Below are 27,015 nucleotides of genomic sequence, written 5' to 3' on the forward strand. Positions count from 1 at the left end.
ATGCAAGCGGAGGGTGAAAGAGTGAATCGGCAACGCTCTTTAGCCATCCACTTGCGTACGGCAGGCGCCACGCCACAGGCTGTACGGCCATGCGGAGAGCGCGTGTACAGGCCCTTAGCAAGAATACATAAACCTTAGGGCGTGTATCATGTTTCCCGTAGCTATAAGACAGCAGCGTCCCTATATGAAACGCTTGCAGCAAAGAACGTGCGAACTTCAAGTTTGGTGGCACCGCCCTTTTTATAAGCATAGTACTCATTAGCCGAAAAAATTGGAAATACTTGGGCATGCTTCACCCTACCATCATATTTACACCATGGTGGTTCTTTCTGAAGAAAAATGAAAACAGCACATTTTGCAACCTTCGGGCGTATTCGCCGGCTGCTGTGAAATGCTGGAATGAAAGTTGTGCCTTCAATATGAAGCGAAGAATATACAATCTGAAGCGACAAAACGAAACGTTCACGCGTTAAGAAAAAAAAAGCAGCATTTTTATGGGTATTATGCGCTGAAACTGAGCCACAATGTGGTGCTGCGATGCGTCAGGTCGGACACCACTTTTTAGGTTTTCAAGCAGCAGACGACCCATACTTACCACCACATGTTTGCTGTGTTTATGTGATGACCGAATGTTGGAAGTAGGGCATCAACATTAAACCGGTTTTGCGGCAAAACCAGTTATCTGGTTATTTGAGTCATCGGTTATTCAATTTCAAAAACTTGATAACCAGATTGACCGGATATTCGGTTGGTTATTCGGTTAAAAATACAGTGATATTTGGATAATAACATAACCGGATTTTCGTTTTGTAAAGCTAGGATAAATATTTGTTTTTCTTGGATTCTCATGTTTGTAGTAAACATTGCAACCATTTATACAAGTCTGATATGTGCTTTTATCGACCTTATTATTAATAAGCTCTCAGCAAAACTAAATATTCGTTTCCGAATATTCTAATAAGCGGGTGTATGTTCATTCAAACCGAATAAGCAGAATTCCCGTTTATTTAAATCTGGATAACCAGACAACTGAGATACTTGCAAGTCCTTGTTGCGAGGTGTTCTTTGGCCTTTCATGTTTTGTAACTTCCCCATTATTGCACTTAATGAGAGAGTTTTTGTGCCAGGATGTTTATATTGTACAAATGCACAGTTATTTATCCCATGTGATTTCTTCAACAGACATTTCAAACCACAAGGTTATTTACTGGCCCTTAAATAAGGATTGTATATGGGTTGTATGTGGGTTGTAAACAGATATGCTCGATGAGTCTGGACAAACGTTTTTCAAAGGTCAAGCCCCCAGTAGTGACATTGATGGGTTAGGTTGCTTTAGTTAGCAACACCTCCCTGTTGTCTTGTAATTAGCCTATCACTTACGTTAACAGTTTGTAAACACTAGCTCCCTGGTTGTATTCGGAAAGTTACCCAGGATCTCGGAACACGTGATCATGGCGTTTTAGAGGAGAGAATTCCCTTTCTCAATGGTTTGGCTCGATGCGGTCATCAGAAACATTGTTCAGAAATATAGAGACATTCTCAACTAAGACGACGAATTCCCATTTAGGGACATAAGAATGCCCTGTGGGCCATTTTTCTTGCACGCTTTGAACAAAATTACAATATATGTCCCTGCATAATATGAGCGACGTGAGTGTCCACGCACACATAGATATATACATCTGTAATGACGTAATACATCTGTCATTTCACTTGTATTTCATAGCATACTATTCAAATTCCTGCGATTCTGCAAAACAAAGGAGGAGGGCCTTGGTAGGTAACTCATGTGCGGTAAGTACATTGTTCATACTTGAATTTCGAATTAAACAGCCAAAGTTAGTAGTTGCTCCTTATAGTTATCAATAACCAAACTCAATCCTTGTTTGCTACATGCACCATAATGGATTGCAGAAGCCAAAATCACAATATGGCTACTCGCTTTGATTAACAGAGAGGTAATTTCATATTCCCTGCAATATTGGTGAGCCAGCTGTCCGTCCGTCGGACGGACCCTTTGCCCCACTCATCATCATTCACTCATTGGGTATGCTGTGGTCATGCACGGATGGATAGACACACGGAAACATGCACGGACAGACGGACAGGTCGACACACGGATAAACGGACGGAGGAACACTTCGCCCCACTCATCATTCACTCCGTGGATATGCTGTGAAAACCACTAACCCCATCTAGTTATATCATTCCCAAGGACACATACACAAAACGCCATCTATTGACCAAGTCATAAACTAGAAGTGGCTACATACGGAGGAGAGAACGACCCACGGCCTAAGGAGCTTCGCCCCTAAAATTTCTAGAAAAAAAAACACCCTGCACCGAACATCGGTATTCAGGGTATTATTTCTGCCGGTGTCATATCTCCTGTTTCATGTTTAGAATAAATTGTCGACGCGTAGAGCACTAGACGCACTCTATTATGGGAGAGCCATAAGATGTCCCGGTGAAGAGGAAAGAAGTCTAGAACTTAACATGAGAGTAAGATTAATTGTACGTGTGTTTAGAAAAAAGTATTTAACGATCCAGAGTACTTGTTACTCTGAAGTACTATGGGAGAGCAGAAAGCCGTCCCTAAAATGCAAAACAGGAGTCGCCTTCCTTCAGAACTTAAAATAAAATTTGTATGTTTAGAAAAGGTGTCGAGTGCTTCGAACTGCACTGTGGGAGATCAGTTAGCCGTCCCGTTTAGAAAAAGTAGTTAACAATTTTGAGTTCTTGGTACTCTACTATGGGGGAGCATAAAGCTTTCTCAAGGACCTCACACTCGATGAGGCCCTCTAGACGAAAAAAACAGCTTAAGTCACCACGCGAAATCCTGCGGCACGCCTGCCCGACGAACGGCCGGGTTTTAGAAAAAGTAGTTAATGATTTGGAGTACTCGATACTTTACTGTGAGCTAGAGAGCTGACAGCCGTCCCTTGGCCTTGTGTTTGGAAAAGGGGGTAACGATTTGGAGTAGTATAGGTTCTTTACCACGAGAAAGCTAACAGCCACCCGCGTTTGTGAGTTTCTTGATTGAAAACATCTCTTCTGAAAAGCGAAGAATGTTACATATTCAATGATTCAACATTGACGTTTTCCGTATGCCACTCTACATACTCTTCATATGTGAGACAGTAACAGTGGTTTATTTTGCTAATATAGTGTATTGATGTACTGTTAAATTTGATATGCAATAATGATATTTCGCAATCGTTTAGGCCGCTGCATTTGACTGTTATATCAGAGGATTTTTAACGACCCAGGCGGAAAGAGATTAAAGACACCCTTCGCTTGTAAATTGTGAATAGATGTGCTCTGACAGCACTTGAGAATTAAAGGAACCCTGAGTTTTGATGAAAAATTTCTGCAGCGAATGCTAATGATGGAGCAAAACTAGGTCCTAAGGTATGTTGAAGTCGCCGACTAGTACAAACGGAAAACAAAAGTCTAGAATTTTTTCCTTTTATCCAAGTAGCGACAACTGCCTCGCTTACGGCCCTCTCTCACGTGCAGCCGGGTTTTCAAACTAGGAAGATTTAATAAGTCACGTATGTCGGAGTGCATTAGCCCGTGGATGGATGGTAAAACTTTATTTCGTCAGAAAGCAACTGAGGATGATTCCGTGTTAGATGGTCATCAACCCAAGGTGGGCGGCGACGTGTGTGGCCCACTCCACAACCCTTAACTGGACTACTGGGTCTGAGCCAGCCCATCATCTTCCAGCGGACGCGATTGCGCCTTTCTCCTCCGGTCCATGCTCCATCGTTAGTGAGCGGGGCACTCGTTTCACCGGGTGCTGTCAAAGCGTTTGGAAGAACATGGTTGCCGAAAACGAGCGTTAGCCAATGAGATTCTTTGATGGCGCTTCAATGGCTGTTGGTACTCGAGAAAGAACAAGGGAAAATCCAGGGACTTTAGGGAAGACAGGTGAGTGGAAGACTGGCCGAACAGACAAATGCACGGACACAGCACGGTCTATGCATTGGATATCGTGAGGACCTAAGGAAACTTATTGACTTAAAGCTTCTTCTGGCAAGTGGATGGAGTCCTCAGTCCAGGACTCCGCTAGCCTTTGCGGCACACTGCGCTTGGTCCAGCATAGCCAGCTGTCCTTGCCGCCCCTCTTGAAACAGGTCTCCCACAGCCTCATTCTTTCACCCCACGCGTACAGCCCCCCCCCCCCCCTTTTTTTTTTGTAAGTGAGGGTACGTGTTCGCTTCTCCTGCCTGTTCTCCGGTAAGATCTGGATTTAGCGCAAACAGGTTTGCTCAGCTATATCAAGAGTTTCAATGGTGCGTTGAAACTCAATAATATTAGGTATTATACTGCTCAAACTGCGAATTGTAATAATTTTTCAACTATACATACTGCTTAACGTCCGAAACAAGCAATTAACTAACTCCTAGAATACACCTTTCACCTTCACGTAATAGTGATCCAGTCGTTTCATATTTAGGACGCATCGACCACATTTTTTTTGTTTCGTTATGCTTATAAAAATTGAAAAAAAAAAAACAGATCACGCGAACGGTCCATGACGGGCGCTAAACTTTATCTTTAAATTTACTGAATTAGCCAGCAACAGTGTGAACGCTTGGAGCAATAAACCGATAAACAACAAAGAAATTCAGAGTTTTCTTTTTGTTCACAGTATCGATTGTACCGAAGGGACATGGTCAGAGGAGACCATGAGCACTGTGGAACGTACCGACGTGTATGGTATGTCCGACAACATCAAAATGATTTGGCTGCAGCTGCAGAGGCGTGCCCACAAGAAAGGCGGGGCGGGGGGAGTGCCTCCTCAACCTCTAATAATCAGCAGCTACGGGCGCCACGTCTGCACCCACATTTACTCAGGTGGACTTGTTCCGCCATTTGACCGAAGTTTTTCACTATAACGGCAACCGAGGACAGGCTTCATTTCACGTTACGTTCAAAAACTGCTTGCTTCTCACGTTTACAGCCGCAAGGCGGCGGACAAAAAGCATGCCGCCCTGAAACGCACGTCACATCTCTTTATTTTCATTTTTGCGCTTATTGCGAAGCTTAGGAAGAGCGGAGCTGTCCCGGTCCAGTCTTTCACGTGTGTGGGACCCGTGGTAACGCATGTGGGCATGCGCCAAGCAGGTATGCGCCACACCACTATACAATCAGCACCCTAAAGTGGCATGGCCAAAGGGTGGCACACGGAACCCGTGCCCCCCCCCCCCCCCCCCTTCCCCGAAAACATATTTTTGCCTACGCCTCATGCTCAGCACACTAAAAATGACGAAGTCAACAGTTATAGCGTAAAAAAAGTGTGTGTGTGCCGCAGAAATCTGTGCAGTCCACCAGAAAATTAAACATCACCATCATAAAGTCTTATGTGCCACATGAATTAGGTAAATCCCATTACACACAACCTACCCTAAAATGAAAGAAGGCGACAACTAGTCCAACAAATGGCACCCGCGTTATAATCATAGTCACACCGCTATCACGCGCTACTTATATAAGCTTAACAAAGAGTGTTTAATGATGAGCAGAAGTACAATAATGGATCATCTTAAGCAAAGACTTCTTTGCATATAGGTGTGTGCACAAAAAGAGCAGCCCCCCCCCCTCCCCCACCACCCACTTTTTCCAGTCACCCAAGAAGCGGGCGGCGAAGTCTGCACCATAGTAACATTTTCTTAGCGCCACATTTTGACGTAATAGGGATGGAAAGATGGAGGGGGGGGGTGTTGCGATGATCGTTCACCTAGAGTTAGTGTAGGGAGCATATATACAGTAACTCCACCCTCGCCGCGCCTCGCAAACTTCTTCCACCCACCCCCTACCCGAAGAACAATGGGAGGTTCTTCTTTGCAGCACCGACAGAAACATAGAAACACGGATCCTGGAACGAGCGCAAGTTGTGATCGAGAGGCACGGCCTGGCAGCCTACTTGACTTAGCCTCCCTCATCGCTCACCCTTTAGAGGAATAAAAGTTGTCACACGCTTACTCGCCAACCGAAGAAGGTCGGGTGATCAGAAAATGATGCGGGGACCAAACGACTCTGCGTCCTCTTCTGTGCTGACACGCGCTAATGAGATAACAAAAAATCACAGCTTACCCACGGAGTGAATGATAATGAGTGATGCCAAGCGTCCATCCGTGCGTCCGTGCTTACGTCCATCCGTCCGTTCGTTCGTTTTCGCTTCAGTGCGTCCGTCAGTCAGTCCACCCGTCCACACCTGCTAAGTGAGTCATCGAACTATACTCCGTTTCATATATCAGGTGCGACGCTGTTGAAGCTATGTAAGTAGTTCGGCCGGCAAAACGTATAACTCCGCGCGTTTCGTGGTCGCTCGCGCGGCATCTGATTTGTGCCGGTGCACCCTCGCGTTTCTTTGTGCTCCCCTTTGGCGCGACTGGCGAACATTAAAAAAAAAAAGCGGGGTAAGCACAAACAAGCGTGAGTCAGATAGTTGCAGTGCAACAATGCAGTGGTCAAATAGTTGCAAAATGCTTGAATAAAAGCTTGAATCGAATAAGATTTGAATATACTACGTAAACAAAGTCAACATATTTCACTGTAACGTTTATGAAGAATCTGCAGAGTAGGGTATTCAAGTTATGATTACGCGCATTCACGAGTCTATAGGTACGCAATACTGAAGTTTTTGTCACGCCAACGGGACAGCTTTCAGCTCTTCATAGTAGAGTACCAAGTAATCTGAATAGTTACCCACTCTTTCTTAGCAGTAGAGCACCCTGTACTCTAAATCGTTGCCCTTTTTTTCTACCCCCCCCCCCTTGGGGCATAAACTGTGACTGAATTTTTGGGGACGACTTTAAGCTCTCCCATAGTAGAGTACCTGGTATGCTCTAAATCATTACCCACTTTTTCTACCCCCCCCCCCCCCCCTAAACTGTGAGGCCCTTGGGACGGCTTTATGCTCTCCCATTGTAAAGTACCAAGTACTCAAAATCATTAACCGCTGGTTCTAAACACACAGCCCTAGAGATTCATCCCTAGAAGCTGGCCCTATGGTCATACTCTCTGCTAGGGCAGCCACGGAGAAAGAAGTATTTCGTTCTGTAGTTGCAGCAAATTGACGTCGCAGCTTGTGAGCGTGTTCATTAGGTTATCTGTATTCATCGAGCAGTGAGAAACGAAGGCAGCAGTGTGTTGTGAAATATTCTGTTTCCCACACATGCTATCACCTAGAATTTGTGTGCGAGTGATATGATCAGTGAAAGTGGGACTCTACATCGTTATAGCCACCTTGAAAGTGACACCGGTGACCTGCCAGTCTTCAGCAACACCAGCTGCTTGTAATGAAAAGTTGCGATTAGCAACTGTACGTAAAACTAATGATCTTTTTTTCCTAAATTGCGTTGCATACGTGGTCGGTATTTCGGCTGCCTACGGTGAAAGTCGCTCCTCGCGCTTTGCCTGGGTAACAGATGCGTTCACGTATATTGCCCTGTTAACTGTGCAAAAACAGCGTTCTTGGCCGAGTTAAGATTGCGTTTCACCCACTTGGATTTACGAACGTCAGACGCCCAATCATGACCGGTCGGTGCCGAGAATTCCGCTTCTCGTCGTTGCCTTCGTGTCCCCTAAAGAAATAACGTGAGCGTCTCCAGAAAAGTTCTTGGGCCTCTAAAAGAAGGGAAAAAAATGATGACGACCAAGTATGCACTGAAGTTTGGGTAATGGTTTCTCGGCTTGCGAATTGCGAGTTGAAAATGCGAAGTGCGTAACGGGTGAACCGTAGCTATAGAGCGTTCCCAACCCATCACGAGAGGATGAGCCATAATTCTGCATCTTCATCAGCTACAGCGTCAACCAAGTGCACGTGACGACTTACAGGTGTGTATATAGCGCGCGCCAGGCTTTTCCGAAAATTGACGAATAATGGCATATTGTGTACGCTTCCCCAATACGCAGAAATTACGATTTGTGGTGTTGTGCGCACCTTGCAAGTGTATACTCGTGTTGCCCGTTGGAAATTAGGGAGGACTCCAGGACCTTTCGCTGTGATCGTGCAGCGTCTTTCGCGAGGGTCCAACGATGTTTCGCGTGTGTTGATGTGCAGGAATCCCTATCACGGGGAGGGGGGGGGGGCGAAGGTTCGTCGCAGCGCCCCCTTCCCACCCTTAAGTCAGTATGTGGGGCAGATTTTAGGGGCTTCCCCTTATTCGGTTACTACACCCCCCCCCCCCCCGCCCCTCCCTGCACACCGCCTATGTGTGTGTTTGTATGTGTATGTCTGCGTGTACAGACCACAGACATACTCTAAAAATTCGAAACATTTGGAGTAAACTCCGGAATATATGAGAATGGCTTTCTTTTAAAGGTAAAGTTAGCCGAAATTTTGTTCAAACGCATCCAGTTGAATTGTTTTCCGTGTGCTCTCTATAGTGTGTTGCCCTAACATGAGCCCGTCGCTATAAGCCATCTTGAACCAACCAGCCCGATTTGTTGCATTACTTGCATAGCCACTGACAAACGGGCCGAACAGCTCCGTCGGCGGAGGTTTTGTTTATTTTTAGGTTGTAACCGGCTTTACCATTAAGCACCTCCGGTATCCAGCTTTCGAAATCTTCGCCCATAAATCTGCCCTTGGCCGCGTATTCCGGTCTTGTGGCGGGCCCCAAACCAACGCCACTCTTTTTTTTTTCTTCTTCAGCATCTCGATAGTGCGTGCTAAACGCAGTGCACTAAGCGCGGGCGTGCATGTGACCAAATAAAATTTCACAACGACGCGGACAACAACTCAAAGTCACTTGCATCGCTCCGAGTCTCGGCCAGGAAACCCGGAAGAGCAGGTTTGAGGATGGCACGTCGGCTGGTGGATAAACCATCCGCCGGGCAGCCGGCTGATAAGGCGGTGGAAAACCGCGCATATATAAGAACGGTCGCCGGCAGCTGCCGATCGGGCACTCCTTCCACACCGGCACCGTACTTCAAGGAGGAATCCACGGACTTCTCGCAGTGGTGAGTTCATGAGGATGGGCGCTGGGAGAAGTCATACAGCGAAATCTCGTTGATACGATCCCGCTTAACACGTTTTTCGGCATAATCCATTCTTTGTTTTTTCTTTATTTCCTACAGATGCATATAGAGTTAATGCATTTTCTTACGGCTAATACGATCGTACATTCGCGTTGCTTGGATAATACCATCGTTAAAACGCCGGAAAGCCTCGCGTATACGTGGTTTCGATTTGCGCGCCAAGAAACACTTACGCCTTGGCTGATCGGGATACTCAAGTAGTTTCAGTATGGCAGTGACGACAACGAAGAGGCGGCAGGTTGCACCGTCAATAGTCGAGAAGTAACTATAGTAACAACTGACTATGCACTCGAAGCTTAACGTTTAGCAGCCTTGTTGGAAGCGAAAAGTTCCGGGATAAAACTGCTACTCGTTTCCACAAGTAAAAAAAAAAAAGATTCCCACGGGACATTGAAAAACAAAAACGTTCAGCGTTGAGTGAAGGGCGTAGAGTGAAGGGATATATACAGTTTGTGATTTTTCGAGCCCTGTTTTAGATGCTGTGATCAGCGGAGAATGCATTTTCATTTCTAATGCCCATGAGAATCATCTTCACTGTACAGAGTGAGTTCGTATCATCATATGCGTGCGCAGGTTTCTCCATCAAAGAGTGTGGAGGGGTGGAGGGATTTTCGGCCTTTCTGCGATAAAGATGGGAAGTAAACAGTTCCTGGAACGCGGCAGCAGGGACCGACTCATCTGTAGGCATTGTCACCAGAAACCTACCTGCATGGCCATAACCGTGCGCAAAAAACATTGGCGCCGCAGGCCCAACAGAATGACAAATGTGGCCGACTTGGAGCCACAGGCCCGCATCTTTCGGTGAAACTGTCGTGTTTGAACAGCTAGAATCAGAACCTCAATAATCGCAATGCTCTTTTTTTTCGACATATTTTTGGGGGGATGCTCCACGAGAAAAGCTGTCACACGCATCTCTATAAGGGCCCTTACAGAAAATCGACGGGCTTCAGGCTGTGCTGCACTAGTTCGTGTTTTAAAAATTAACTCGAATAACGAAGCATCGGAGTACCCGAACCTATCCCGCGGACTTACATATCACGTGTTACGCAGTAGTCCTCGATTACTGCGTCCATTACAACTTCTAGTTTACGACTGCTAGTCCCCGATTACTGCGTAACACTTACCCCCCCACCTCTTCCCTCTCCCTTGTGCCGAATCGATACGTGCCGCCTTTTGCCTGAGCATGAACAGATAATATTTTGTGTCTACCTTTTTTTCCACCACTGCGCAACTTTGGAGTTGTTAGTGCGCGTTTGTGGTGCATTTTACTTTTCTATTTGGCGTCCGTGTTTGTTCGCAGTGTCTTTTAAAACACGAATACCCAAATAACACGAACTGCTTCCGGTCTCTGTTAGGTTAAACTTCCGAACGCTTTTCGCGCCGCAGGTGAAGATGGCATCTGCGGGCGTGTTTTTCCTGGTGGCAGCTGTGCTGTGCGCGGCAGTCGTAGCCGAAGAGCCCGAGCCACGCAGGCGCTACCCCACGCACGGAACCGGATGGCAGCATCAGCCCCAGTACCCGGGCGGCCGATATCCGTATCAGCGCCCTTGCACCTACAGGTAGGGCAACGTCCTTGCATTTTCAAATCATGCATTTTCAACTCGTACGACTCGAAGCCACGTTATTTTTTTTTTTCTTTTCGGCGCGATAGATGTGGTGAGCCACTGACAGTGTTACATGTCCTACAATGCACAAAAGTATAGAGCCATATATAGGAAATCATTTGCCACTGCCTTACAAGCAGAGAATTCATTTTCAGGTACAGAACCTCTCGTGAAAAATGAACCACTTTTAGAGTATTCAATAAAACATGCACACGCTTTCAATCCCGCATGTCCAGGTAAACCGTAGCACGCACCCTTTACACGGCAGCTGCTGCTGCAGTATTTCTCTTTTCGTCCTGCTCTCAGCTTTTCCAACTCTTTTTTTCTTCCTGTTTATTTCCCTCTCTTTCGATTTCTTTTTCTGTCTTTGGATCTTTATTTTTATCTCTTTTTCTATCCCTCTCTGCTCTTCATGTCTCCTCCTTTGTTTCTCTTTATCTTTTTCGTTCTCTTTCTGTGTCATTATTTGTCTTTCTGTCATTGCGTGTTTTCATTCCCCTTATTTCTCTCGAATGATGATGATGACGGTGGTGGTGGTGGTGGCTTATATATGAAAGGCTCACACCCACTCTGAGGGATCGGCCAAAAGACTATTCTCTTTCTTTTTAGCAGCTCATTTCTCTACATAAATTCTTCTCTTTCTTTTTCTTTCTCATGTATTTCGCGCATTTCGCGCGGTCCACAAGTCACCGAGCTGAATTTTCGGTGAAAGGGACACAAAACAATAAATAGTCTACATCGACAAACTGCACTCTGAGAACTCCAATGCCGAGCTCCACTATCATGAGCTCAGTATTTGTGAATAAAATCAACGTTGGAGTTTCACTTTTACATTTCGCGCCGAAGACTCTGCGCGTGACGATAGGCATTTCAATATGTTTTTTTTTCGTATTTTTGAGCATTCTCTAGTCGAAACTTTCGGAAACTTCGAATTCTAGGCCTATGACACCCACAGATGACAATGCTACTTCATTATTATCGATTTGAAACTACGTTAGACTCAGTATACGCCTTCGAAATCTGTAACGTCACGGTGTTTGGTTCGTGAATCTCAAGGTGGCGTTCCCACAAGCATTTTTTAACGCTTTTCTCCCTTACGAATAGTCGTGTCGCGGTAAGGGTGGTGTTTTCGGGACTGTCAAATTGTGCTTTAGTAATACGCAAAAAAACATCTTTTTTCTGTCTTTAGCGTCCCTTTAACGCTCACCCCTGTTGTATCCGTTAGTGGAGCTCGCCTCATTCCCGTTGTGCATACCCACCAGTGGAGTTCTCGGCTCCACTGGGCCAATGGGTATGTGCCACTATCAATAGGTGAACAACAACAAACACAAGTTCTCGCTCAACGGAGCGCAGTTTACCGATATCTTAATTGAAAAGCCTCCGGCTGTTAAAAGGAGACATGCTATTGTTCGGGCATGTAGACTCAGCGCTGTTTCACAGACTCTAATGTGCTTTGACGAATGCGGCGTGTGCAGGTGTACGCTGCGACTCTGCGACCAGTACGAGTGCCACTACAGATGCCTCCGCGGAGCCACCTGCCCAACCCTGAGTGACCTGGACGCCCGCAAGGGCCATGGCGCCGAGATCAACGTCTCCAAGCCGCTCAAGGAGAAAGTGGACGTCTTCGACTACGTGCCAAAATGAATGTCCCAATAAAAATGCACAAGAGCTCAGAAAGAAAGAAAGGCTGTTCGCTTGAAAGCACTCGATCTTTTCGTTGTATACACAAAGCGGTTCTAAGAGAGAAAGGAAGAGAAAAGTGAGCCCCGTAACTGTCTGCTTCAAGGTGCGACACCTCGAAAGTAGCTCACAAGGGATAAGGGTGATGAGGGATTAAAAGGATAGGAATAAAGGTGTAGAGAGAGAGAGAAAGATAGATGAGCTAAGCCAGAGAGCGACGACACATCGAGGGGATAGGAGAGATAGGAAAGATGGAAACACGGTCACAGGAGTGCGAGGACGGGGCACCACTTGCGAGAGCTCTTGTCGGCGTCAGGAGATGGCGTAGAGCAAGTCCGGTAGGTCAGAGCTGCGCTGTCGTCGAAGCTGGGCGTCAGGAGATGGCGTAGGGCCAGCCCAGTCAGCCAGAACTACGCTGACGTCGGAGATCGTGAGGGCACAACCGGTCGGCACGGAATACGCGCAGCACATTGTACATATATAGCTGCGGTTTGAGTGACCTGTACCACTGAGTACGCAGGTATGAAACACGTGAAAGAAAGGCCTAGAACGTTCAGCGCGTCATTGTATGTTCCTTAGGGGGGGGGGGGCAGTGGTTAGAAGAAGAGAAAGGCACCTTACTTCTGCAGCCCGGCCGGGAGCACGGCGCAGTGCCTGATATGTTCCTGTCTGCAGAATTTATAGTCTTATAGTACGCGCCTAGAGTGAAGCTGGGGGAGGGGGTGACAGTGCGTTGAAATTTTCGCCTGCCTCCCTTTGCTCTCCAAGAGCATCATCATCGTTATCATAATCAGCCTGGCTTATCTTAAAGCGTTGCCTTAAAGGCCGTTGCCATTTTCCGTTATTCAACCCGGTTCTATGCTGCTGCTGCTACGTTATATAAGCGAACTTTTTAATCTGCTTCCTGTCGCGCTTTTGCCTTCTCATAGAATCCAGCCTGTCACTATAAATGGGCAGCCGTTGTCTTGCCTAAGCGCTACATGCCCTAATGATGGTGGGGGAGGTGGCATGTATGTATGGCTGTTTCTTCCTCTGAGTGATTCCACGTAAGATCAAACAAAGCACGGCTAGTTTGAATTCCTTTCAAAACTTTATATACTGTATAGCGAAGTTTCGGGTGCCTAAGCAAGACACACCTGAAGATCACCGGTGACGAAGAAGCATGGGAGCAAGTACGCACAGACAGGCGATGACAAGTCGATACGATGACTTTGGGGAGCACTTATTGTCGGTTTATTTATCTATCATAACTGGAATTTACACTGCACTCAGAATCACAAATATAAAACTGAGAAAATGATGGCATAGGCCTCGGCTCGCATGACTGGTGCCGTTGTCAGTGGTGGTGAGCATGCGCTGTTGACCCCCCCCCCCCCCCCGAGTCCACTCACCCGAAAGTAACCTGTGCCGCTGCTTAAATGGGATTTCGCAGCGTCCACGGGTACGTGGACCACGTGAAAGACCACCGCTGTTCACGAATCGGAAAACGGCTTGTACGGACCAATCAGGAAAGCCAAAATTAATCAATCTTTACGTCTTCACCAATGGGAAAACGGCTTGTACGTACCAATCAGGAAAGCCAAAGTTAATCAATCTTTACAAGTTTAGGTTATCGCGTGGATCCTGCCTCGCAACTAAACTGTCACGCAAGGCAAAAAAAAATTTCTTAGGTCGAATGTGAGAATTTTGATCGAAAAATCTACACAACGCAAAGCATCTAAATATATATGAACGCAAGCGCAAGTACGCTCATATTTAGCTAAACACACAAGTTTAGGTACGAAGCTTTCACATATTTTGTGTAATTCATCGCCAAAATTGAAAGAAAAAAAAACAGCAGAGCGGGTAAGCGTGGAACTCCGCCCCGCCGTGGTGGTCTAGTGGCTGAGGTACTCGGCTGCTGACCCGCAGGTCGCGGGATCAAATCCCGGCTGCGGCGGCAGCATTTCCGATGGAGGCGGGAATGTTGTAGGCCCGTATGCTCAGATTTGGGTGCACGTTAAAGAACCCCGGGTAGAGAAATTTTCGGAGTCCTCCATTATACGGCGTCTCTCATAATCGTATGGCGATTTTGGGACGTTAAAACCCGACATATCAATCATCAAGCGTGGAACTCCACCTGTTCGACTTTATTCGTTTACTGTGGAAAACCGCGCATATATAAGAACGGTCGCCGGCAGCTGCCGATCGGGCACTCCTTCCACACCGGCACCGTACTTCAATCTTTTTACAGCAAACCCGATTTCACATCTCTTCTTTCCACAATCAGGCAACAATATATAAAATTTTGAAAGAAATTTAAAAGGTCGGCTAGCTATATGCTTCGTTCGATAATACGTGGAATCACCTTTCTTTATTTTTACTAGCATGTCCTTAACACCCGTTTGTGGCCCTAAAATGTTACCCTAAAAGCAAACATAGTCAAAACACACCGCTACACAAACCTCCATATACCGCTACGCGACACACCCTCTCCTCTCTTATTTCTCCCTCTCACGCTGCAGCAGCGACGTCACGCATGAGAGTGCTTAGAGTAACTGTATATGTAGGGACCGTATACAGTTACTCTAGGAGTGCTTCTAAAGGTGCGACATCCTTCGACAGTATCGGTTCTCCATGTCAGATTAGGTGGTATTCAGTGCTCTCCGGAGAACGGCAGAATATCGTCATTCCCAAAATCTAGAATCGGATAACATGCACTCTTATTCGTACGATACGGTGGGCTTCAATAACAAATAAAGGAACTGAATTTCAAATGAACACAAAGAAAAAAGACAGACAGTGACAGAAGTTCGGCGCTGTTTTCACCTTTTTTTTTTTTGCTCAACGAACCAACTTGCTCAACCCTTAAATCCAGCAGGCTTCCATAAATCCGCATAATGATCGAATTGTTCGACCCATTCTCGCTTAGCATACAAAAAAATCACATTTAAAATAAAACAGAAATGGCCCAAGATATTTGATACAGTAAAACACAGGTTGTGCCCAGTTGAATGCACGAGCGCATAATAAGAAAAAAAGACTGTTGGGGTCCCGTGTCTCAAATCCGCAATACGAGAGAGAATTTCAGATGCATTTCGGAGAATTTAATTTCGGAGCCCACCGCAGCGGAGGGTGAAATTCGGCCGCCACGGCAGCTGCCGGGAATCGAACCGACGACCTTCGCGTCAGCGGCCAAGCACCAAATTCAATATGAAATGGCAGCTGGTTCCCCCGGCAATGAGTCACGACCATCCTAGCACAAGATCTTTCGAATACCTTGACGATTTGTAATTATCTCGTAATGTCCAAAAAGCGGAACATGCCAACACGGCAGACACTTAGCATGGCAAGTACAGAGCAGTTTATATATCGTCTCAAGTAGGTGCACATTCAGAGACTATACATTCGATGAAACAACCTTTTAAGAGGTTAGTTCATAATTATTTCGTCCTGTCCTGATACTGATGATGATGTTTGATGTTTTGTGGTGCAAGGGCCATTTCACGGCCAAAGAGCGCCAGCTCATCAAACTAAAAATATGGACAATGATTGTGACAAGCGGCTGTATAAGGGCCATAAAATTCCTCGCGGTAAGGCGGGTAAAACCATACAAGTAATAAAGTCATGACCATGCCGTGAAAGGTGTGTGTGGTGTGAATAGGTGACGAAAGTTGGTGATAATCAAAAACGATGGTGGACATGTATGGCATTAGCACAAGTACCTCACTCGTTCGTACCCTTGCGTCCAAGGGCCGTGAGGCAAGTGCTTTCCTGTGTAGCCACCGCAGCAAAAACCTCTCTGGAGAGGCTGCGCTACGCAATGCCCGGTTGTATGATATGAAAACTATGAATTTCTTTTAAGAACGCTAACAATGATTTCTGACTAAAAAGCGGTTCCCTACCGACGAACATTTCCTGTCCTGATACTCTTAATCAATTAAGGAACCATTATACATTATATGACTTGACACTCCCGACTTCTCAGGAGCAGTGCATTAAATTAGACCTCTACCGGCGTAGCAACTTCTTTTTTTAAATGTTTCTGTATACGATCATCAGCAGCAGCAACTTAAAAAGCAAAAACAAAAAGTAAAACAGCACCTTTCATCTATAAAGAAGTATTTATAGTATTTATAAAGGCACTGATATGGTCGCTGCAGTTTCGAGATGCGAATTACACTTTCTATATATTGTCTTTATTCGAACATTAGCGTTATCTATTGACTGGTATAATGGATACATTGTTCTTTTATTTTGTTTATGTTTTCATCTATAGAGCTTCAAACACCACTTTTCTCTTGTTTACGTACTGATAGTTTCAAGTAGCCAGGCAGGAAAAGCTGTCCCCCCTCCACCGATTGATTGAAGACAGGGGTTGTTTTGTCGGGAATAAATTTTACAAAATCAGGCAGATCCCAAGTATAGTGGAAATGGATGTTATGCGAAGCATACGAAGGCGATGTGACTGGGTTGCATTTCTTATTGAGCGAAACGTTACAAAAATGGCGCTAAATATTTGTACAAACATTATACGCAGGGAAATATGTTGAACACGCATCTCATATAAGCAGTCGTTTGCAGTTACATAGACATGCCAAAAGGCAACAGGAACATGGGTATTAACAAACCCAGAAGCAGTAAGCTCATATGTAGCGCTTAATTGTGCTTGCGAAGATGGTTTAGCACTGAATAGTATACGTAAACCAGCTACGTGAGCGCACCGCCAAAGTACACATCTGACGATAAGCCGACATGACCTCTTTCTCATAGGCGTAAGTATGCATTTTTTAAAATTAGATAGCCAGCACTGCAACTGAAATTGACGTTCCCCCAACATTACGCCTGCATAGGGTATTTTTCCGAAGCGGTTTCGAGATCTGACGTGGCTCTGTGGCAGAATACTTAATTGCCATGCAGAATGATTGGGTTCGATTCCTGCTGGGACTCCGATTCATTTTCTTTGCATGCGTCGGGTAAACGATGCCGATGTCAGTTTTTTCTTAACTCTCGCGCATTAAAGTTACCAATGTCTGTCCTCGCCTTTCCCTGAGCAGATATAAACTGTCAATCGCCTGTGGCGCATACCCGCACACCAGGGCCCGTGTTATATGGGTAATAAGCCACGGGTGTCTGGAGAAATGAGTTAGACGACGTAAGCGACGGAGTTTTCACGTCAGTCGTATCATGACCGGTCATACATACCCGTCGAATCCTCTCACCCTCCCATATTAACTTTGGTCGACCCCAAGTTAACTTGGCGATCTCAAGCGCACACGGGCGTAGATTAGATAGATAGATAGATAGATAGATAGATAGATAGATAGATATATTTAAACGCTTAAAGTGCCAGCAGTACGCCAAGAAATACTTCGCATTCAATAGATATTTTTCTCGAATAGTGAAGGATTTGCACGTCCTCTCCTTTCGAAAAAATCAATGGTTGCAAGAAAAGAAGCAAGAGACGCCAGCATTAAAAAAAACATTCCATAACATTTTATGAGACCACTGCCCTCTTTACCGATCCCCCACAGTGGGTTCGAGCCAAAGTTTAAGGTGAACAAGGACAAGGTCACAACAGCGCTGGTGAAACCCCAGAGTGGACGCGAGCCATACATGCAGGTGATGCATGTAGGCGTACTGGTGTCTGTCGTTCTCCATCTCATCCTTGTTTTCTGTCGGACTGTTTTATTCGTTTGAGATGAAAGCACACCAACTTGCCCGGTTAACCGTTATGATGTCTGGCTAGATTCCTGCCTGTTTGCAGGCGTGTGCCACAGCCACTTTGCCTATCATCATCAACAACATTCGCGCGTGACACGCCTCGTCACAAGCCACGTGCATCGGAACGCGCAAGGCGACAGCTCATAATCGTCCTCGAACCTCTAACACAGGGTAGGGTCGCGTTCAGTTGACGACACCATGGATCTAGAACGTCCAGGAGACCTACCCACTGAACCTGCACCTGACATGGACAGCCGTGATGGTGGACAAGAAAGAAAAGGACCAGCAGTGAGCTACGCTACGGCGTCGGGCACGACCCGGTTACCAGCCCAGCCCCAGAAGAGCTCCGTTAGCGATGGTCACAGACCTGAGTCATCAGGACGAGCTTTCAGCAAGTCTACCCGCTCTACACCAAACTGCGCCAGCGCTTCACCATTGACCAGCACATTTCAGCTAGGTCATCGACAAAAGCAGGTGTGGAGAACGCGGGACGTCGAGAAGGCTAGCCGATTGGAGCGCAAGCCTCCAGAGTTCTTGGCAAGCTGGGATTCCAGCTTGAGTCGGGCCCGGCAGGTCAACTCTAAAAGCCCAACGTGCGTCGACCCGGCACCATCGACAGTCTCGGGAGGAGGTGACAAGGTCAAATCCATGACGCTTCTCCTAGACGCCTCTTCTTCGTCAGCAAGTGCAGAAGCGGCGATGACGTCTACACCGATAGCAGACGAGACGTCGGAAACAAGAACGTTACCTACAGAGCCACTTATAAAGCGGCGATCACTGGAAGAACCAACGAGAAAGAAACCGTCTGGCGTGTCAACCAGAAGATCCTCTCGGGGTCGACCAGCTCTAAAGACCAGTGAAAGCAAGTTGTCGGGAGAACTGGGGGCTACGTGTGGTCGTGATTGCGGTGAACGGCTCGGTGAGTCGTCTACGGTGAAGTCAGAGGACGATGAGCGCCCAAAGACGTCGCTTCTACGAGGCGTCACGTCCAGTCTAGGGACATTCCTTGGCAAGATAATCGGAAGGCCATCATACGGGCGAGTACCGAAGCCAGAAGCCTCCAGCCCTGAAGAAGCGACAGCGATAGGTGAATCCAGCCGAAAGCGGAAGCCACACGGCTACGTATCAAGACAGACGGGACGTGGTATCGGGGTCGTCAATAAAATCCTCCCGCTAACAGCAGAACGTCTACCGATTCAAACAGCGATGCAACGTTCTTCCAAAATCTCTCAGAACGTCGCCGCTGACCCAGTCGCTGCACACGAAGGATGGTCGCGAAGGTCTCAAGCTGTCAGCAAATGCGCCGAATTGAAAGCTGAAAAAGTGGAACAAGTTCAAGGCTCTTTTCCGCTCGACAATACCACGACAGAGTTTTCTTTCACGGGCTTTTCATTTGCAGATGGTCGCGGAGACGTTCAGAGACAACGTCGTCAACAATCTCTACCACCTGCTTGTGGCGTTCATGGCAGCAAAGCTGCAATTCCGCTCTGCCACACAGTGACAGTAGTGACTACCGCTCACGAGAGTCCCGGTAAACGAGGCCACGGCAAGAAGAAATCAAAAGAAAGCAAGAAACATAGAGACAACAGGCAAGACGACGGTGACGCAAGGGCACGTAAGTCCAAGTCTTTCAGCAAGAGACACAACCATGAACGAGGTGGACGGGGAGACAGGAAACGCAGCTCACGTGCATCCAATGGAGAGGAAAGGAAACGCAAAGACAAGACGGAGGACAGTGCCGATATTTTCGATGAGCCCGATGGCTCGACCTACGAGGTTGGCAGCCCTATGGCATCCCGCGAGTTCAGCTTCGAGATCGCCATGGTACCGTTCACTCGCGGCGCCCTGCCTCGTCCCGAGCTGACGCGGCCCAGCAAACACCGCTTCAACTCCAACCAGTGGCGCGAGTCAACGACGAGTCGAGTCACCCATGCATACGAGAGCTCGATTTCCCCTCGCAGCGTGGAAGCCACCTCTCCCGCATCGCCTGTGTCACCGGGGTCCCCTCCGTCTCCTTTGTCGCCTGCGTCACAGGACAGAAGGGCGTCTCCGGCGGACGGCACCGACACAAGTCCCCTCATCAATCAAGAGACGAGATCGGAACTAAGAGCTCATCCCAGAATGGACGATTCCCCAAGTACTGCGGGAGAGTCAAGAAAAAAAGCACGCGAGAAGACATCGCACCGGAAGTCGAGGTCGAAGCATAGGAGCCACCGGGAAAAGTCTAAACGCGGCGCAAAGCCCGGGCATGACAGGAAGAGCAAACGATCTCGCCTCGGACAGCGACATGAGGGAGAATTATCTCCGCCAGCAGAGACCAGCCCCTCAACTCCCGCGAAAGAGTCGCACGTCAAGACTTCACACAGAAAGTCAAGGTCGAAGCGTAGCCACAAGCCCAAGTCGAAGCACGGCTCGAAACATAAACATCATGGCTTGAAGCACAGTCATCACGCATCAGAGCATGGCTCAGAGCATCGACTTCATGGCTCAGATCATGGCTTGGAGCACCAATACCATAGCCCGGAGCATGGCTGGGAGCACAAGCACCGTAGCTCGAAGCGTGGCTCGGAGCATGGTTCCGAGCATAAACATTATGGGTCGGAGTGCAAACTCCACGGGCACAGACAACATGGCTCAGAGCACGGCTCGGAGTACAGACATCACGGTTCGGGGCATGGACGACACGATTCAGAGCACAGGCACCACGGGAGTGGGGAAAGATCGCGTAGTAGCCGAAAACCAGGCAAGACAAGCTCAGGAGGACGCAACAAACAAAGACGCGAAAGACACGGACGCAAGAAGAAAAAATACAGTCCAATAGGTGCTCCAGCACGCGGTGACGGTACGGGAGCCTACGTGTTCGAGTGGCGTACCTCCGAGATTCCGAGCGTCGCTGGCGTGCCGCTGATATGGAGCACGACGTATCTGCATGACTCGAGCGGCCCACCTTCACCGCGAGTCTTGTCGACGACGCGCAGTCCATCGGCAATGTCCTCCGACTTCTCAGGTAACGGGGCCCACAAAAGAGATCGCCAATCGTCGAGGAAGAGACACGGGGAACGCGAACGCTCCTCTTCGAAGAGAAGACGACGAGGAAAGAGTCACCACCACGGGAAGGGCGAAAGCAGAAATCGAAAGAGCCGCGGGGATGAGAGGGACCACGAAAGGCGGCGGAGACATCGACCGGACCACGGAGAACGCAAAGGCCGCAAGCACCACCGTGACAGGCACCGAAGCAAACGAAAGCGCGAAAAAGAAATGAGCCCTCATGAAGTGGCCAGTCCAGAAGGCCTGGCTGGCGCGGTGAGCTCACCGACGGACACGATGTCACGTTACCCGGACCCTACGCAGTACGCGCACGTGGAAAAGCGTTCTCCGACTCCGAGTGCCAAATCTCAACACCGAACGAAGAAGGGAAAAGGAGACGGATCACCAACGCAAAGCCACAGCTCGATGAGGTCGAAACAAAGGAGCCGGTCCAAGAGTAGGAAGTCCAGAGGCAAAAAATTCGACGGAGACGACTCCCTAAGCCCCACAGCGAGCTTCCACGTTTCCAGCGGATCGAAAAAGCTTCGGAAGAAGTCCAGAAAGAGGCACAAATCACGACGTAGTCGAGAAAGCATGCGATCTCGCCGCGTTGGGTCTAGAAGCAAGTCGAAGGAGGGGCGCACCCAGGCTGGAGGAGGAGATCTGGTCGAGAAGCGTGATAGCAAGAGCCCCGACAGGAAGTCTCCCGAAGGCGCCATAAGCACCGAGGAGCGATCGGAGTCGAGGGCAAGCAAGAAGTCCAGGAGCCGCCACGGCAAGAGCAGAAAAAGACGCGGGAAAGGGCGCAGGAAAGGCAAGTCTAGAAGCAAAAGCAACAGGAAGTCCAGAAAGTCAGAAGAGAGCCCCGAAGTTGGTGGGAGTTCGAAACGAAGTCGGGAGAGCGTAAGTCCCGAGAGGTGGTCAGAGATGAGGGTGTCCAAAGGTACCAAGAGAAGCAAGCGATCTCGAAGCCGAGACGGAAGGAAATCCAGAAGCCGAAGCAGCAGAAAATCCAAAAGCAGCCGACACTCGAGGCGCAAGCACGGTAGGCATTCGAGGCACGGAAGACGTCGGAAGCGACACAGAGGCAAGAGAAGCAGGGGGAAAAGCAGATCACCCCGGAGCAGTGGCAGGAAATCGAGGTCCCACGCAAAAAGGAGCCGGCGCACGAAGCATCGCAAGAGGCACGGGACGTCGAGGAAGAGGTCACACTCCACCAGGGCTTCAGAGAAGCGACGGCTGCATGGTGGCAAGAAAGCGACCGAACAGGTGGGCTACGCTGGCGGGTACGCGTGCTACTGTTTGGCTTTCGCCATCTTCGCGATGCTGATACTGATCGTCTGCGCGCTCGCCGCATACTACACCTGCATCATCAGACCGAAATCGGATTCCACTTCGACCGCTACGAGCAAGGGCACCGGCCACACGGGTTCCAGCAGCAGATCTACCAGAAAGCACCGGACGCGGCCTTCTCCCCGGACCACGACCAAGCCACTCGAGCCCTACTATTGCACATCCAGCTACTGCAAACGAGAGGGCCAATACATAGGTACCCTTCTTAGCGCCACCACAAGTCCATGCGACGACTTTTACGACCACGTTTGCACCACCTGGGTGTCGCAGCATCCGGCACGCTCGACATCCACGGGATCCCTCGTATCCCAGGACACCATGATTCAAATGGCGCTTACGCGCCATCTGTTAGACCAGCTCAAAAGCGCCAAGAGTAGACATGACATAGGAGTGGCAGCGGAGCTGCACAGTGACTGCGTTGATCGCATAGCGAGCATTCCACCAGCAGCGGAAAGCCTGAATAGTCTGTTCTCCAAGTGGTCCATCACATCATGGCCCCGTGGCGATGCACTGCACGACGGCGAGGTGGCCGTGTGGCGTTTCGCGGCAGAACTAGCGCGCGATTTCGACCTGGCGACGATATCGCGAGTTGGCGTCAGCGTTAATCCGGACAACCTCGATGAGACCGTGGTGACACTCGAACTGCCTCGCTTTCTTTTATCCGAAGCGGACCACGCGAAGGGCGACGCGGCCGAGCTCTTCAATCAAGCCGTCGCTGAGGTCGTGGGTGAGCTGAAAGCATCGGTCGTTGGCGACTTCGCGCAGCGCCTGTTTATGGTGCGATCTGCTTTCGCGAACGTGAAGAGCTTGAGTCGCAACGGCGAAGACGAGCTCGTCGTTCGGTTCGACAAACTGAGCGAAGGACTGCGTGCATTCCTGACCGTCCTGCTCTCTGACATGCCCAGACAGCTTACAAGCGAGACCAACGTGCTTCTGCGGTCTGAGGCGTACTTTCAACGAGACATACACGGCATCCTGCGCTCTTTCCCGTTCGAGGACACCGTCAACTATTTCGGATTCCTCGTGATCATTCACCTCGCGCCATTCTTGTCTCACGACATGCGAAGCCTGCGAAACCTCTTCGCGGACACCGTCCTCGGACACACGCTCGGTGACGTCGCAGCAGACACGCCTTTCCTTTGCACTTGGCTCATAGACCAGGTGCTGCCGGACTGCGTCGCCAAGGCCATCGGCATGTGGCGCCACTCAGAGGGCCGTGACGTCGTCACTAGGGAGTGGCTCGACCAACTGGAAATGGTGTTCCTCAAGCGTGTCACCGACCTACCCTGGATCGGCGAGCTATCGGCGCTTCTAGTACGCTACAGGCTCAAGAGGCGATCGACCATTCAAGTCGGCCCCTCGATGAAGCTGGACTGCGCTCGCGGCCTCACTCCCGCGGGATCAAACCCAATCCTAGTCTTCTGGAACGTCTCTAAGCAGAGGCAATACAAGACTCTCCGAGGCCTGTCGATGCGAGGACACCGACTGAGAAACCGCGTCTGGGGCTCGGGGCACACGGACCTGTCCGTCGAGGCCTCCTTCCGTCGCGACTTCCAAATGGTTCACGTACCGGCTGCGATATTCAACGACTCGGTGCCAACCGGAAGCTCCATCTTCATCTTCCAGCTAGCCCGCGTTGCGGTGCGCTTTTACCGTGCCCTGGCGCAGTTCCTGCACGAAAACTCGTACGAGCGCGAGGCACCCCTCAGCTTCGCCGAAGATTACGGCCACCGGCTGGCCGAGATACTCGATTGCATTAGAGAACAGGCCCTTGATCCGGGAGCTCTCCTGTCGGCGCGCGCAATTCTGGACCGCACGACGGCGCTCCTGATGGCGGTCAATGCCTTCGACCAGCTGCTACCCATCCGCCGGATTTGGAGGCTTGACCTCCGGCTCGAAAACCTTCCGGACGTGACGGCACACCAACTGTTTTTCATCTACTTCGCGCTAGACAACTGTGAGTCGAGGGACCCGGCCTTCCATCATGGTAGGATTTCGGCGAAGCAGGCGGTTAACGTGCCCCTGAAGCACCTCAGCCAGTTCGCCGAGGCGTTCAAGTGTAGTCCCGGAGCTCCTATGGCGGGTCTGGATTGCATGCTCGATTTTAGACGCCGGAGGTCCGCTGCCAAAATGACGTGGATTGATCAGGAAAGTGACGGCGACGCAATCTGAGGATGCGACGACATTTCGCAATTATCCCGCGCCAGTGATCTTCTTGATCCTCGCTTCTTGATCCTCGACACTATCTCTGTATATTGTGGACTGTGAAAGTGACGGCCAGGGAGCCCTGGGTTAAATACGGACGCTCTGACAGGGCTCTGCTGCCTTTGTATTCGATAGCCTTGAGTGGTTGCATGCGGGAGCGTGTGAAGGCTACGATGACGAGTCTTATCGTATAGCTGCGTTTTGTAACGGGAACGTCTCTCTTCGCATTCGCTTGGTAATTCACGATTCAGTGAATTGTGAACCGCTGAAACACGCACAATACATCGACTTCAACGGGTATTCACTTTGCTTACGGCTTATCGTTCTCAACTAGTTAGTGTCGCCTTTTTATATCCCGTTCGTTACGTCCACGAAAACAATTGAAGTAGATCTCGGTTAGTCTTTTGTAGCAATAGTAATAACCTACCGAGAATATTCTGTGCAATGTTTGAGGCAGGCTAGTAGTTGTCGTAGTTGATAACAGAGGTGCTTTTTTCGTTATAGGTATACGTAAACGATAATATAAATCTGCAAACAATGAACGAGGTGGTATATGTGACCTTCAGTATCCACGTGGTATAGTTGTGTTCGTTAGAACATTATTTTTTCTTATACCGTCTCAATCGAGATCAGTCGTACCGCATTTTTAAGCGTGGGTGATAATTATATACAATTAAGGCAACTTCTGTGTATTTATGGTCTATCTCGCAATAAATAGTGGCGGATACGGCGTTTCATTAATTCATTAAAAAAACTGTGTCCTGAAGCGCGGTCTTTTCAGGCCGAAGCGGGCCGCGTCCACGTCGCTACCTTCAGGCCGAGCCTTGTGGCGTCATCATGGACCTTCTGGACTGCCCGTAGTTGGTCTTGATAAGACGCGCTTCGCACCATCGTCTGCCAGTAAAGCCATTGTTCTTCGGGGTCGGCGAGAGTCGCGGGACAGCCCGCCAGCATGTCTCTGATCTTAATGATGCCATCGCACGCGTCACACTAGTCTTGAATTTCACTGTCAGGGAGAACTTTATGTAGAAAATACGGAGTGGGGTAAGCTCCGGTTTGCAGTAAACCTAGCGTGACTGCCTGAGCCGTGTTCAATTTTGCGTTTGGCAGTGGGAATCGCCTACGCCCCAAGTAATAATATTTTGTGATTATATTATCTTTATAGCCCCCGGAATGATAGTGGGCGTCGGATCGGGTCTGACCGGCACGGCAAGCGAGTCCTCGTGCCAGGTCATTCGTCACCTCGTTGAGGTTGACCAGAGTTTCGTCCACTTGTCCCATATGCGCAGAAAACCATCGCATTTCAGTATCGATAGGATTGACTTTGTTCATAAGTTTAACCCAAGTCCCAGTTGGTTGCTTGAGAAATTAACAGCTTCCTTGTCTGTCCGGCACGGTCTCTCGGTAGTCGTGAACCAATGAACGCGTCTTGACGCTCTGCGACGCTGACGTGCACGCTCGCGAAATCACCGTCTCGTCCACCATTTCGACGTACCGTTGCACCGCCTATAGTCGCTGGAATGGTCGTGTAGAAACCAGAGGTAGTCCACTAATAGAGCTTAGTTCATCAGTATATTTGCTTTCATTGCATAGAGTAATTATGTTGAACTGTACTCGCTTCAAAAGGACACAAAGTGAAACAAATTCTACTAAGCTACGAAAATTCTGCTACAAACGCCTTGGTTATGTCTGATTTCGACAGCATGCATATTAGGTCATACTTAGTTTATGATCGGTGAAAATTGGGTGCACTGCCCTCAGAACAGGCCATAGAGATAGCATGCCAACAAAATACGAAAAATAAGACTGTCATTCATAACGCCACCAGCGAAAAACTCTGAATCATTTTTAAATCACTACACGGTTTCCGTGCACGCTGTAGTTGTCCGCCGCTGTCGCCCGTGTCGGTAACCACTATCGCACAAAATAAGAAAAAAAAACTCGGTAGACAAAAAAAAAAGCCAGGCCTGCGCGTAGGGCCCAGCAGAGTCACAGCGAAAGCATGAAGAGGGGCCTTTCAGAGCCTTTTCTTCGCATAAATTCTAAAAGCACACTTGCTGAGTACCCACTACTTGATAAATATTCGTAATTTTAGCATAGGAGGCCGGCAATAGCTATACTATCATTCGTCATTCTTCGGAGAAGCGTGGTAGCCGCTAAACACATGTAACGAATTTTGTGTTGTATTCAGTGGCTGAAGACGATGAAGAATTCCGCCTGAAGTGGGTGTGTGCCACAGTTAATAGGTGATGAAGAACAAGCTTTTGTAGTGTGTCGGAGCATTGGACGACCCCCACTCTTTATGTGATTCACTTTGTGTGACGCCTGGTTGTTCATTTGCTCTTCTAAAACGCTTTGTTAAACATATTACCAAAAGTTTGCGAACGAG

General features: G+C 48.6%; 2 protein-coding genes across 2 annotated transcripts; both read left to right on the top strand.

Annotated features, from left to right (window-relative positions):
• The first annotated feature begins 8,879 nt into the window (after positions 1–8,879).
• Positions 8,880–12,337, top strand: LOC119179393 (uncharacterized). The gene is made up of 3 exons (XM_037430460.2): positions 8,880–8,976; positions 10,441–10,613; positions 12,134–12,337. Exons 2-3 carry the CDS (start codon positions 10,447–10,449, stop codon positions 12,300–12,302), a joined length of 336 nt encoding a protein of 111 aa, XP_037286357.2. The 5' UTR covers positions 8,880–8,976; positions 10,441–10,446; the 3' UTR covers positions 12,303–12,337.
• Positions 12,338–18,239: 5,902 nt separating this feature from the next.
• Positions 18,240–25,353, top strand: LOC142784044 (uncharacterized). Its single transcript, XM_075882673.1, has one exon. It carries the CDS (start codon positions 18,240–18,242, stop codon positions 24,591–24,593), a length of 6,354 nt encoding a protein of 2,117 aa, XP_075738788.1. The 3' UTR covers positions 24,594–25,353.
• Positions 25,354–27,015: the final 1,662 nt, after the last annotated feature.

This window comes from Rhipicephalus microplus, chromosome 2, assembly GCF_043290135.1.
Source record: "Rhipicephalus microplus isolate Deutch F79 chromosome 2, USDA_Rmic, whole genome shotgun sequence".
Lineage (NCBI taxonomy): Eukaryota > Metazoa > Arthropoda > Arachnida > Ixodida > Ixodidae > Rhipicephalus > Rhipicephalus microplus.